Below are 13,250 nucleotides of genomic sequence, written 5' to 3'. Positions count from 1 at the left end.
TGTGGTAGCATTTCAAAAATATTTAATGAGTGAAAGAAGGTATTAGGGAAGGAACATGGTTAGAACAAGAATGATGACATGAGGTAGCCCCTGAAGCACATTCTGGCTGTGACAAGTGATGAGCCTTGAGCATTTTCATTAAGTTTTATGGCAAGCCTTAGTGATGCCCTTCCTTGTTGCTGATCTTCTCTCTGATTCCTCCAACTGTTATGACTTCTTCACAGAAGAGTAGATGACTTGGGAGTCCTGGGAGAGACAGATGGGAGTAAGGGTTTAAGTGAGCAAGAAGGAACATGGTAGAGGAAGGAAAAATAGAGAGCTTCCAAGGACTCTGGCTCACCTTGTTCTCCAGAGATGGCCTTCTGGTGTTTGCTGTGGAGGAAAAATAAATAGTGCTGAGATCTTGGGTTCCTACTTAAACCTCACTCCTGGCTTTATGCCCCAGGACATAGAACTGCTATGTTTAATGTGTGGAATTCAATCTTCTGTTCTTCTGTAAAGTCCTCTCTTAATGTTTCTTACTCTGAAGTCTAAGACTCCGTTCATTCTCCAAGCCCCCCCACCAACACTTAGTAACAAAGCCCTTCTCTCCCTGATGCAACTTCCCACAGATCATTGTCCTATAATATTTTTTTCCTCTTGGCTTCTGTAACTATTATACTATTCTGTTGCGGCTCACTTTGTGTTATTCCTGTGTTCCATAGATAACCAACCATGGGTGGTTCACCTTGCTATATAGAAAAAAAAATTGGAGGCACAGATAAGAGAGGACAGATCCTGAGTCACACAACAATTTGTGTCTGGATACAAGGGCTTCTTAGTGATGTCTGCTTCTTTCTCCCTTCTCTCCATGTGTGCATAGTAGGACTGAATCTCCTTCCCTCCTCTAACTGCAGATGTATACCTAGAGGGCTTGAAAGATAAGCATTCAGTGAAGATGATTGTACTTTTTGATTCTGCTGGGCTGGTAACAGAGGAGGAGAATGATAGGGTAATCAACTGTATAGGAAGCTGCAGTGGAACCTCTCTAAGCAAGGCTAGCAGAGGACTCAGATTCAGAAGCTCAGAGAATAGCCAGATAACAATTGACCAGGAAACTGGCTGAGCTGCCTACAGCCACTGGCTCCATCAGAGGCAGCTGGGAGCAGAGACCAAAGGGCAGCTTTTAGAGTTGCAGTTTCACGGACACTGGAGCAGAAGCTTGAAGAGCTCTGTACTGTTGCAGAATTATCATCTCAGTTCCTGCAAAGTTACATGTCAAAGTGAAAATTCCCTATATCAGGTTGGTTGATTCAGTGATTCTCCCATTCTGTGCCAAGACTGTAGGTCCTTTAAAAGAGGAACTTCAATGACCCTCTTCTTCTGAGAGAATTCCTTCTGGACTTTAGATATTTTCACTCTTGCCTGATTCCCTCCCTTTGCCTTGTATCCTAGCTTCTCCCTGACTATCTAATCCCACCCGAAAGAAGATTCATTGAACCATCTGCCTATACTTTTTTTAGTTTACCTTCTCCACAAGAGCCTGCCTCCAGGTATTTCCTGTTCCCTTTTGGATCTACATATTTCATATCAAGGACAAATGAGGTATTGAAGCCTCTATTACACACAATGCATTACTCTCCTGGGAAGATGCTTCTGACAAGAACCACTTTGCAGTTTCTCACCTGAGTCTTCTGGCTGCTGGAAGCCCGTGACCTCAGAATAAATCACATCCACACCTACAGAGCCCACTGCAGAGAGAGACAAGAGTTCACAGATGTTCGTGGCCAAGGGATCAAACTTCATACACATCTTCCCAGTCCCTTGCTGCTTGACTATGTTGTTCCTCCCAACCCCATCATGATTCAAGATTTATTTATTGAGAGTGACTGAGCTTCAGGGGTTGGGGCATAGACCATCTCATGGTCTGTTCTCCTGCCCCCTCTCCCCTTCCCACCTCAGCCCCAGATCTCCTCCTTGTGCAGAGACTCACCATTGACATACTCTGGCTGCAGGTCTTCCATGGCGAAGAGTGGGCTGGGCTGGGTGGACACTTGAGGGTTTGGGCTGGAAACACCTCTGTGAGAAAGTGAACTAACTGCATGATAATCCCCAGGGCAGTGAGTGAGAAGAAAGAGGAGAAAGACTGAGGAGAGAGGGAGCAGAAGCCAGGCAGGCATGACTCTCTGCTTAGGTGAGTTATGGCCCTTTGTGTTATAGACTATCTTTTCTGACCTGGTCAAAATGTTCTGTTCTTCATCTCTGGATTTTTCAAAAGTTATAAATAAGACAATGATATTGCCCCAGATTCATTCCCCTAGAGTCATGTGGACCATCCTAAAAAAAGTGCTCTGGTAGCATAAATGTAATAAAGTAGAGACATCAGTATTATAGAAAGGTACTACATAATCAAAAGCCTTGATCCCTATCTACAAACAGAGTAGACATAGGTGTTTAAAACTGTGAATGAAGGAGCCCTCTAGAGTTGAAATTTTTATTAGGAAGAGTTCTCACCTGAGTGTATTAGTAGCGGAACTTTTTCCTAGAAAGCAGATAAAGGAACATTCATTTCAAGGGAGGAAGCTTTATCTCTTAAAGTGTTTATATGACTTAACCATGTATCATCAGCTGGTGAGATATAAGATATAAAATAGTAATCCAATTGTATTCCATCCAAATGGCTACTTATTTATTCCAACACTATTAGTTATTAATAGAACAATCCACTCTTTTTCCCCACTGATTTGAAATGCAACTTCAAATGGCAAACCCTGCATACATTGATTACTGTTTCTGGATTTATTATTCTGTTCTATTTTCTCTTTGTCTATTCATGCACTTGTACAATGCTGTTTTAGTTACTATAAAATATACTTTAACTGTTCATGGCTCTAATTATACCTTACTATTCTTCTGTTTTAGACTTTACATGACCATGCTTAATTTTTTAAATGTTTTGATATTTGCAATACCTAGTCAATAGCAGTGGTCTTGGGATTAGGCTTGATAGTACTAATAGCATTTATAAGGCACACTAGGCTATCTCTTGCACCATTAGCATTGCAGAGAGTTGTAGAACAAGACACACAGCATATCACCATAGATGTGTTGGGTGTATCTTCAGAGGGAGTCCTCACAGTGGTGTGGGAGATATTGTCTAGTCCTCCAATTAATAGCTCAGGAAACAAGGCCACATAGATGAGAATGGGGCAACCCTGGCTCAAAAGCCTTATGCTTCTTAGAAATCAATACTTCTGTAACATGCATGAGTGTAGGAGTATACCTTCTAGAGGTCACCACTACAAGAGACATGCTCAGTTTCAAGAATTACATTGCACTCGTGGATACCCCATTTGTGCTTCTCAACAAACATTTATAACCCTGGTCAGAGTGCTCCCAGTTTAGATGCAGTTTACCAATCAGGAAAAAATACTGCTAGTAACATAGTCAATATTCCAACTTTATTAGGTTTTTGAGAAAACAGTGCTAGAAAATTAACCTTAGTTTCCCAAGGAGAAAGAAAAACTTTATAATTTACTTGTTTAGTCTTCAGAAAATAGAATGACTTCAGAATTTTCTACCAAGCCAAATTGTCATTCAAGCATAAGAAAAAGAGGCACATATATTCAAACATGTATGAAATCAGGGTATATGTTTCTAACAACTTCTTATTGAAGAAATTACTTTAAAATGGACTTTAGCCTACTAAGCACTCCGAATAACAAAAATTGAAGATATATTGATTCACAAAAAACCTCAAAAACATTCCAAAAAGTAGATATGGCACAAATAATATTCTCTGATCACAATGGAACTGGTAATTCATAACAAAACTATGAAAAAAATCTACATATGACTATAACATAAATTTAAAGGAAGCAAGTCTTAAGCAATTGAATATATATGTGAAAATATATTTAAATATATAAGAAAAAGGAGAGACAAGTAAATATCTAATTTGTTCAAAAGAATAAGGCTAACAAAAACAAAAGGGAGCAACCAACAAAGACAATATCAGAATTCTAGAATTAGAAAGCAAAATTGGGAGATTACAGTACAGGAAATAGACATGATCTATCTAGATGATTACATCCCATAGGGATGGCTCCCAACTCCTTGAGGTGGACATTCCTGGACTGTAAAACTGGCAAGAGGCTGGGAGAAAATTTGTATTTTAAAGAGGTAGAGAAAGAATTTATAATTATGAGTTTTCCAAAGTAATTCTCTAAGAAAATGGAGGTAAGGACTTATAGTCAGGCTGAGGAGAACATTAAGGCCATCTTGGTCGGGGGGAAGGTACCAAGCGCAGACACATGCCTGAGGAATCTTAAGGAGAGAGTCTGTGGCCATCTGCCTGAGGCAGGAGCTGCACATATACAAGTTGGTGCAAGTGTGTGTGAGTGTTTCTTGTAGACCAGATATGAGCCCTGTGGAAGAGAGAGCCAGCTTAAAGCCATTTCAAAAGCTGGCCGAGAGGACTGCCTAGAAGGCTAAGGAGGTTCCAAAGTGAAGGCGGAGGTGAAGGGGAAGGAGGCCATGGATTCCCAGGAACTGAGGAGAGATGTTAAGGGCCCAGCAGGAGAAAAATGAATCACCTGTCTCACAAGAAGAGTAGCCAATGTTCCAGTCGGGAGGCTCTGGAAAACCCATAAACACATACCCTAAATAGGAACTAATTTGCTCAACCCATCAATTCTGGGAAGTCAGCATTTTTGGAGCCAGAGGTAATCAACATCAACCATGGAGGCTTCAAAAGCAGAAGTGAGTTGAGGAAAGCAGAAACATCAGACCAGGGTATCTTTTCACACTGCAGAAGTCTGGCCTGAATAGGGCATGAGGTGGGCAGTCGGAAGTGAATGCTTTCACTTATGGATTCAGAGAGTTTTTAATCATCATTACATGGGACCAAACACACTGATACTGAACAGGGACTCTTTGGAGAAACTATGCTTTTGTTTTGCTGTTATTGTTTTTGTTTTGTTTGCATAAAATTATATAAGAGTAAGCTGATAGTCTGTATCACATTGCAAAGCAATGCATGTGGGCATGATCATGTGACTTATTTTGGCCAATGGGACAATAACAAAAGTGACATATTAGGAGGATTGAAAAGTGTTTTTATATCGGCACTTGCCCTCTCTTGGGCACATTATGGACTGAATGTATCCCCCCCAAATCCATATATTGAAGCTCTAATGCCCACTGTGACCATATTTGGAAACAGGGCCTTTACAGAAGGAATTAAGTTTAAGTGAGGTCATAAGGGTGGGACCCTGATACAATAGGATCAATGCCCTTATAAGAAGCGACACCACAGAACTTATTCCTTCTCTCTGCATGCGGCAAGAAGACATGTGAGCACACAGCAAGATGGCAGCTGACTGCAAGATAAGAGAAGAGGCTTCAGAATGAAACCTATCGTGCTGGCATCTGAATGTTGGACTTCCTAACCTCCAGAACTATAAGAAAATTAATTTCTGTTGTTTAAGTCACTCAGTCTGTGGTATTTTGTTATGGCAGCCCCAGTAGACCAATATAGGCACCCTATGCTGTCTCCATAGAAAAGAACAACTATTCTCTTTGGAAAATCTAGAACAGTTGAAGATAGCTTAGGTGTGTCATGGTGTAGCTCTGAGGTGACTTTATTTTCTTATTTTGTGGGTGAGAAAACAGAGCAGAGCTGGTTACCTGAAAGACCATCTCATCCCCGAAAGAGCAATGATGAGGCAGGAGGTTCTAGAAAGGAATGAGGGCCTGTGAAAGTTATTTTGGGAATAGAGCAGCAGGGAGGGATCCATTTGGTGTAATATCACAATTCCTTAGTCTTAGATGGTCTGTTTAAAAAAATAGAACTTCTACTGGACTTGAAAATACTGGCTTAAATATTTACTATATGGGAAAAAATTAATTGATTAATTTCTAAAATTTCTTTCATTTGATAGAAGTAGGTAAGTGTAAGAAAGCATGTTGCAAGAGTGTAAAAGTTATTATTGATATTCTGATGTACCCCATTCTTGCTCTTTACCTGATAGCTTAAATACTGAAATATGAAACTTATGAGAGGTGAATAAAGTGAGGACGTGCAACAAAGTTAGGCTTGAGGCGTGTTAGTCAAGCCGATATGGAGTCTGGTCTTAGCTCTGCCCCCTACTGGCCGAGTGAGCACGGTGGACTACTTAGTTTTCCCAAGGTTGTTAAACATAGACAATACACACCTAAAAATAACTTATGATAATTACAGATAACATACATAAACTTGCCATACATAATCGACCCAATAATTGATCACTGACAACTTTTTTTGACTGGTAAGATATTAATAAAGATGAGTGTGAGAAATCACTCAGAGAAATTCTCTAAATTCTTGACCTTGAAAATAATATATTACAAAAAGATATAGTCAGGCTGAAAATGCCAAAAACACAGCAGCATTAAGAAAGTGTTGGTTATAAAATGTGGATGCCTTTAAGCCTCCAGTAATGGTTAACAAAGAAATTCAACAGACCCTTCTCCTAAGGACAACTAGAAATTCTGGGCAAAATATTTCTGAAAGTCTATTTCTAGGCATTGAAGAGGCAATAACAAAGTGAGGAATCACTGAGACAAGAGAGGAGAGAGGCTCGGGGAGATACACCTGTCTTCTGGAACCACTTGTTCCATGGGGCATTTGCTGGTTCTGGAGAGGACGGACTGGGGGCTTCTGCTTTTGAGAGCCTTGTGGGGATTGGGGACATGGATTGGAACTCATGGAAGTGTGTATGAAAATTTTAAAAATATGGTTGCAAATTCTTGGACAGTTCTCCCATTTAAAAGTGCAGCCTTCGCTCTTTCCCTTCATATCTGAGCAGGCTTGTGAAGCACTAGGACACAACAAAATTTTGCTGGAAGTGACACTACATCACAATTTTAAAATTGGTTGATAAAAGGTATTGCAGATTCACTATCACATTTGCTTTTGGAGCCTGAGCCAACATGTCAAAAGTCTACTCCCTTAAGGTCTTTGTGCTGTGACCTTAAGGTCATCCAGGCCACATCGAGAGTCTATGTGTATGTGCTTTTGTTAACAGTCTAGATCCTGCCCTAGAGCCAGCATCGACCACGAGACATGTGGGAGGAGATGCCTCCTTGTGATCCATAGAATGGATCCAAGAATTCAAAGAGGAGTCAGTGCTTTTGTCATGAGTAGGGTAACTAACAGGAAATGGATAAACAAAAGAGGAAAGATTATATTCAACTGATTTTCATTCCTTTAAATATAGCCCCTTAGTAGATTTTACTCCATTATGTATAAACTGTCTATTGAAAAGTATTAAAGGACATTTAATAATTAAACTTTTTAATTTAAAAGTCAAGCATGGAAGAATGTGTTAATATTTTAATCTCAAGTGATTGCACACAGGGGACAATGACATATTGTAAAATAGTAGTATGGTAACATTGCCTATTGCACGGAATGGGCAGCCTAGGAAGAAATTATTGGATTTTGGAAGGTTTTCTTTTCTGTCTCCTTTTTTGACCTTGCAAATCTAATCTATATCACTGGTGGAAAAGGTCATAGCAAAATAGGGAAAACACAACAAATAGTAGATACCAACCTGATATCTTCTGGGACCAGTGATAAAACAGCACACCACCACCAGTGAAAGCAAGGACACCAAACAGTCCTCCAAGAGCTCTGGCTATGACAAGGTCTCCTCTATAGCCATCGGCCTCTAAGGGAAGAAACCAGTGAGTGCTTCAGTCCCAGAGGGTAAAGACTTGGACCCTTCTTATCAATACTGTGTGGGAATGGTAAATACAAATTCATGTAAGAAGTCATTTAAGTATACTCTGTATGCTTCAGGTTAGTGTGGAGAAAAGAAAAGCAGCTAGACACTAGGATCAACTTCCCCACCTCCCCCCCAACACCAAACATCTCCAGGACACCTCCCATCTTTTGAAACCCCAATATGGTACCAATAAAGACTGGTGGGACAGAGCCATTGATCATCATACTCCGTATGCAGATACCACCAACACACCTGAAATGAAGAGTGTCACCACCTCACTGCGCTGGGTCCCTAGGCCATTGTCAGCCTCACAAGAGTAGTTTCCAGAATGTTCTGCAGTCAGAGAGAGGTTGAAGGACACTCCTTCTCCAGAGGGGGCCGAGCTGTTCCCCAGGCTGACATCCTCATCATAAAACTGGTACACGATCGGGGGAGAGCCTCTCAGGGCCTCACAGTGGAGCTCCACCACGTCCCCCACCATAGCCGGGGCCCTGGGAGCTGTGATGGTGAGGACAGGGCTGGACACTGGAACTGATAGACAGAGAGGGGCTATCAGAGAGAATCTGTGATGCTGCAATAGACTCACAAACTCCCACTCTAAGATCTCAGCAAAGGGCCTGGACCCTTGCGCATTGTGTATTCCTTTCATTTTCACATCTCCACTAGAACAATGAGAGGTAATTTTTTCAACAATGTATTTAAAACTTTGGGGGGAACATCAATGCTGGGGTACTATCTAAAGATTCAGTCGTTGTTTGCATCTGATTTTTTTCTTACACCAATCGAGCCTTCTTTATATTTCTACAAAAAGAAAGATGTCAGCAGCTTAACTTGCAAGGATAGCTCAGTTACAAATTGCTTTTAGTTCTCCACAGCACTGAGCCCCAGGACATCCTGGAATTCCTCATGACTCCTGGGTACAGTGACTTTGATTTCGGAACTTCTGGTGGAGATGAATGAGAGTGTAACTCACTTCTCACAAGGATATTCAACACCTTGCTCTGGATGGGCTCATGGCCATTGTCAGCTGTACAGTAATATCCACCAGCATCACTCTCCCTCACAGCCAGGATGTCCAACTCTGCTGTCAGAGAACGCTGGGTCTTCTTTCCCAGACTGGGTCCTGTGGCCTCTCTGTGCCAGGAGAATGTGATGTCTCCCGTGCCCTCAGCCACCGAGCAGAGCAGGTCTAGCTTTCCTCCTTCAATCACCTGTCCCCCGGGGACCTGGGTCTCCAAGCTTACATTAGAGATGGGGATTCCTAGATGGATATAAGATAACAGGTGAGAATCCTGACTATGGGAAACTCTGGCAATGGGGGTAAACTGAGTCTACTCTCTAATGCAAGAAATGGGAATATGGGGATTATACATGTAATCCATTATGAGTACTCCTAAAGAGGTAGGGAATCCATGACAATTTTTTTTTTTAAGAATGTGGATACAGATATTTCTATGTTCTCACCCTGATCCTTGCTAATTTCATGGGTAGAGATCATTTAAGAATTTGTGATAGATCATCCACTCCATGAGACAGGAAACTTTAATTTTTTTTTTTTTTTTTTTTTGATGAGTCACTGTGCAGACAGATGCCTTTTGCACAGAATGAAGATGGACACTGGTAGCATCGGTCCTATCTCGGAAAAGGCATTGTTCCTATGAGCAATCCCAGTTACAATTCCTCTATCATTCCCAGTTCCGAGGCTGAACCAAATCACTATATCTCCTCTGCCCACTGTGTTCACTCTGCTCTCTGCTCTCTCTGACGCTGCATTTAGCTCTGTATGCTGTAGCACCACGCTGCCTCCTAGTCCAATCTATGCTGCAGTCAGAGCATGTGGAGAGCCCGTGCCTTGCCTTTCAAAGTACCCAGCCCACTGCTAAATGCACACAGTCAGGGATCAATGAAGACTTATCAATGAATGTTACTTAACTGATAAAAGAGAAAAGGCTTATAAGGAGCTTAATCTATTTCTTTTTCTCTTGAAGAGAGATGCCAGGAGTAATCTAAGAGTTTCTCTAGCCCAATTCCCACTTTCCTCAAGGACAAGAGTTGCACAAAGAAACAAAAAGCCCAGTAGTCCAGCTGAAGCCACAGCACTTCTCTCTTCCTCCCAGGCTCAGCCCCATGGATACTTACTCTGCACATGAATCTGGGATTGGGGGCTCCATTTTCTGATCCTGGACATCTGAGTCTCTGCCTCACACCGGTAAGACCCTGAGTCTTCAGTTCTCATTGCAGGGATCTGGAGCTCTGGGGATCTGCTCCAGCCTGATCCCAGGGCCTGGCCATCTCTGAAGAAGCGGAACTGGAGCTGGACCGCTGACTTCTGTGGAGGGAGCCGAGTCACACAGGTCAGGGTCAATGGACCTCCCTCAGTGGGCTGGAAGGAGCTGGCTGTCAGCACAGGACGTCGAAACAGCTCTAGAGAGAAGGATCACAACATTCCCCAGAGCAGTGAGATCCCAGGGTTCCTGCTAAAAATTCCCTGGAGAGAAGCAACCCCAGGACATTCAGGGCCAGACACATCTCAGCCATCCCAACCACAAGCACTCCAGTCCACATTTGGCCAGTGGGCAGCTTTCCCCTACCAGGTACCCATCCTGCTCTGCCGCCACAGTCTCCTGTCCAGCCCAGCCCACAGGAGTAAAGGTTTTACCTTGGACTTTGATATTGACTGTTTGTGAAGTTTCTTTCCATGACCACAATCCTACAGTAGCAGTACAGTGATAGTTGCCACTGTCACTAAAATTTGCCCTTTGAATAGGGAAATTTGAGAATTTTCTTAAAGATAGTAACTCTGTTTCATCCTTGTAGTAAGTCATCGTCTTTATTTTCCGCTTCTTTTCTTCCTGGCATGTCAGAACTATTCTGTCTCCTTCAAAGACAGAAGAGGGTGCCAGGAGAGTCAGCCCATCTGCAAAAGAGGGAGGGAAACTGGATTTACCATTTCTGCAGAGAACCCAGATGCCTGACCTGCTTCCTTGGCAGTGGGGTGCTCTCAGAGGCACAGCCTCTACGTCTTTAGATAAGATGGAGGTTCCAACCCGTGCCTTAATTACTGACGGGTACACCCCATGTTTCCTGAGAAGGTATCTTAGCTCGGGCTGCTATAACACAATTCCATAAACTGGGTGGCTTATCAACAACAGAAATTTATTTCTCACAGTTCTGGAGGTTGGAGGTCTAAGGTCAGAGTGCCAGCATTGTCGGAGTCTTAGAAGGGCCCTCTTCCAGGTTGCAGACTGCAGACTTTTCACTGTATCCCCTCATGGTACAGAAAGAACTAGCTAGCTCACTGCCCTCTTCTTCTAAGAGCACTAATCCCATTTATGAGGGCTCCACCCTCATGATCACCTCCCAAAGGCCCCACCTCCAAATACCATCACACTGGGATTAGGGTTTCCACATGTGAATTTCAGGGGGACACAAACTTTCAGTCTATTGAAGAGGGTGTCAACTAACGGAGTGCTCTGCCAAGGCCCGTTACCCTTAGCTTTCTCCACTGGTGACATCACACAGGGGACCCTTGTCCTCAGTGGGCACTTTGCTTTCCCATCTCCTGTGCCTTCATCCAGCCCTCAGAGCTCTGCACTGTCTTGTGAATTCAGTCCCATCCCTTCTTCTTGCCTCACCAGATGAAACCCCCAAGTGGTCTGGATTACTGAGAGATAAGTCAGTTACTGGAATAAGGTCCAATATCTTTAATTCTCAGAACTTTCCACTTGAATGCTTTCAGAAAATTTTCCCCATCATTCAATGTACAACAAAACAGAGATTATTTTTAATCCAAGGCTTGGTTCCTAGAGACTGATCATTTTGAGAAAAAAGTCACAAATGTCCTCCCCAGAGGCTGCTTTCCTTAGATCCGCCACAGGTTCCCTACTTTCTACCCCGTCAGTTTACTTATTTATGGTACAGATTATGTTCTGTGTTTATGACATTGCCATTATATTTTAGGATTATAGTTCAGGATTTTGACCTAAAGGTGAGGAACTATGTTGTACTCAGATAAAAATCTTCTCCCTATCACTATTCAATTGTACCATGACTGTCAGATTTGGAAGTGTAGTGGAAGGAAGCAGAGATCCATCAAGTAAGAGACGTGATGGCTCATAAAATACCACTGCAGAGCCCGAGCCAAAGTAGCACAAGTGACTTGTGGAATTGGAATTGTAATATTTGGAAAAATGTATAGTTTGCTACTGGTTGTTCTAGGAGAATCAGAATGACCTGTTGGACATTTGGTGGTGGTGGTGGGGAATCCATTTTCTTTCTTTCCTTCTTTCTTTCTTCTTCCTTCCTTCCTTTTTTTTTTTTTTTTTCAGACAGAGTCTCACTCTGTTGCCCAAGCTAGAGTGCCATGGCGTCAGCCTAGCTCACAGCAACCTCAAACTCCTGGGCCCAAGCTATCCTCCTGCCTCAGCCTCCTGAGTAGCTGGGACTACAGGAGTGCAACACCATGCCCAGCTATTTTTTTCTACTTTTAGTAGCGACAGGGTCTCGCTGTTGCTCAGGCTGGTTGGTCTTAAACTCCTGAGCTAAAGCAACCCTCCCACCTTGGCCTCCCAGAGTGCTAGGATTACAGGCGTGAGCCTCCCTGCCCAGCTGATGATCCGTTTTCTGATGAAATTAAACAGTAGGTTGCAGAAACAATCAATCCAAGAGTTTTGCCCTCCTTCACAGATAGAGGCTAGATCCCATGGGAACTCTGCTGTAGGACTTGCAATCAAGCCAACTTTTAAACCACTACAGTCTTCATCCAGAAACAGGGTTCAGAGGCCAAGCGACCTCCTGGCCTGCACAGCAGGTATATAGCGAAGCCATGATTTGAGTCTCGTCTTTCAGGTAATGTAATGCCTGTTCTTTTCACTACCTCACACTGAACTAAGTTCCCTTTTATTCTTTTTTTAAAAGGAGAGATCTCACAGTTCTGGAGCACATTCCCATCCCAGCTTTCTGAGAAGCTCTTGAGCAAGGAGAGGAAGTAAGTAGAGTGGTCGTTGCCCTGTGCTCTGAGTGGCCACGGCTGACTCACTTTAGGAGCCTGCCCCTCATCACACTGAGACTGAGTAATCGCACAGCTCCCACTCACAGCGCGAAACACCTGGGCTCTAACTGAGGTTTCCCCTAATTTCCATCCAGACAGGAAGGGAGCTGATGCGTAGCATGAGGTCAGGCTTGGGGACCTCACATGGGAAAGGATGGATGCGAGAGACAAGACGTGCTCCTGAACACCCTGCAGGCCAGGACCCCTGCGGGTCTCCCTGACTTCCCCTTCCCTCTGAGGAGAGACAGGGATCTGCTTATCCCAGCACAGTTCCTTAGAGCCCAGGCTTCCTTGGACAGGCAAGCGAACTCTCTCTTTCTTTAGATTTAGTCTTGGCTCATGTGGAGATTCACCATGTAGAATAAAATATTTTTCTCATTGACTTCTTTTACCGAGCACAGCTTTAAATCAAATGGGTGAGATAAAATCAGTTTTAGTCCTGCGACTTTAGA

The 13,250-nt window shown here is 43.0% G+C and overlaps 1 protein-coding gene across 1 annotated transcript; it reads right to left on the bottom strand.

Moving 5' to 3' along the window:
• Positions 1–207: 207 nt before the first annotated feature.
• Positions 208–11,263, bottom strand: FCRL2 (Fc receptor like 2). Its single transcript, XM_069479223.1, has 11 exons — positions 11,239–11,263; positions 10,408–10,665; positions 9,888–10,172; positions 8,722–9,009; positions 7,999–8,279; positions 7,575–7,689; positions 2,494–2,521; positions 1,973–2,058; positions 1,665–1,730; positions 341–372; positions 208–246 (listed from the first exon to the last, which is right to left on the bottom strand). Exons 1-11 carry the CDS (start codon positions 11,261–11,263, stop codon positions 208–210), a joined length of 1,503 nt encoding a protein of 500 aa, XP_069335324.1.
• Positions 11,264–13,250: the final 1,987 nt, after the last annotated feature.

The sequence above is a fragment of the Eulemur rufifrons genome, chromosome 8 (assembly GCF_041146395.1).
Source record: "Eulemur rufifrons isolate Redbay chromosome 8, OSU_ERuf_1, whole genome shotgun sequence".
NCBI lineage: Eukaryota > Metazoa > Chordata > Mammalia > Primates > Lemuridae > Eulemur > Eulemur rufifrons.
Note: the sequence above shows the minus strand (reverse complement) of the source record. Positions and strands in the feature narration are given on the sequence as shown.

What these genes read in the sequence shown, in the direction of transcription:
- FCRL2 (XM_069479223.1), bottom strand. Translation starts at nt 11,263, where the DNA reads ATGTCACCAGTGGAGAAAGCTAAGG. An exon ending in ACCAGTGGAGAAAGCTAAGG is followed by an intron (nt 10,666 to 11,238) that starts GTAACGGGCCTT and finishes CCTCTTTTGCAG; the next exon opens with ATGGGCTGACTCTCCTGGCA. An exon ending in CTGGTCCCAGAAGATATCAG is followed by an intron (nt 2,522 to 7,574) that starts GTTGGTATCTAC and finishes TCTGCTTTCTAG; the next exon opens with GAAAAAGTTCCGCTACTAAT.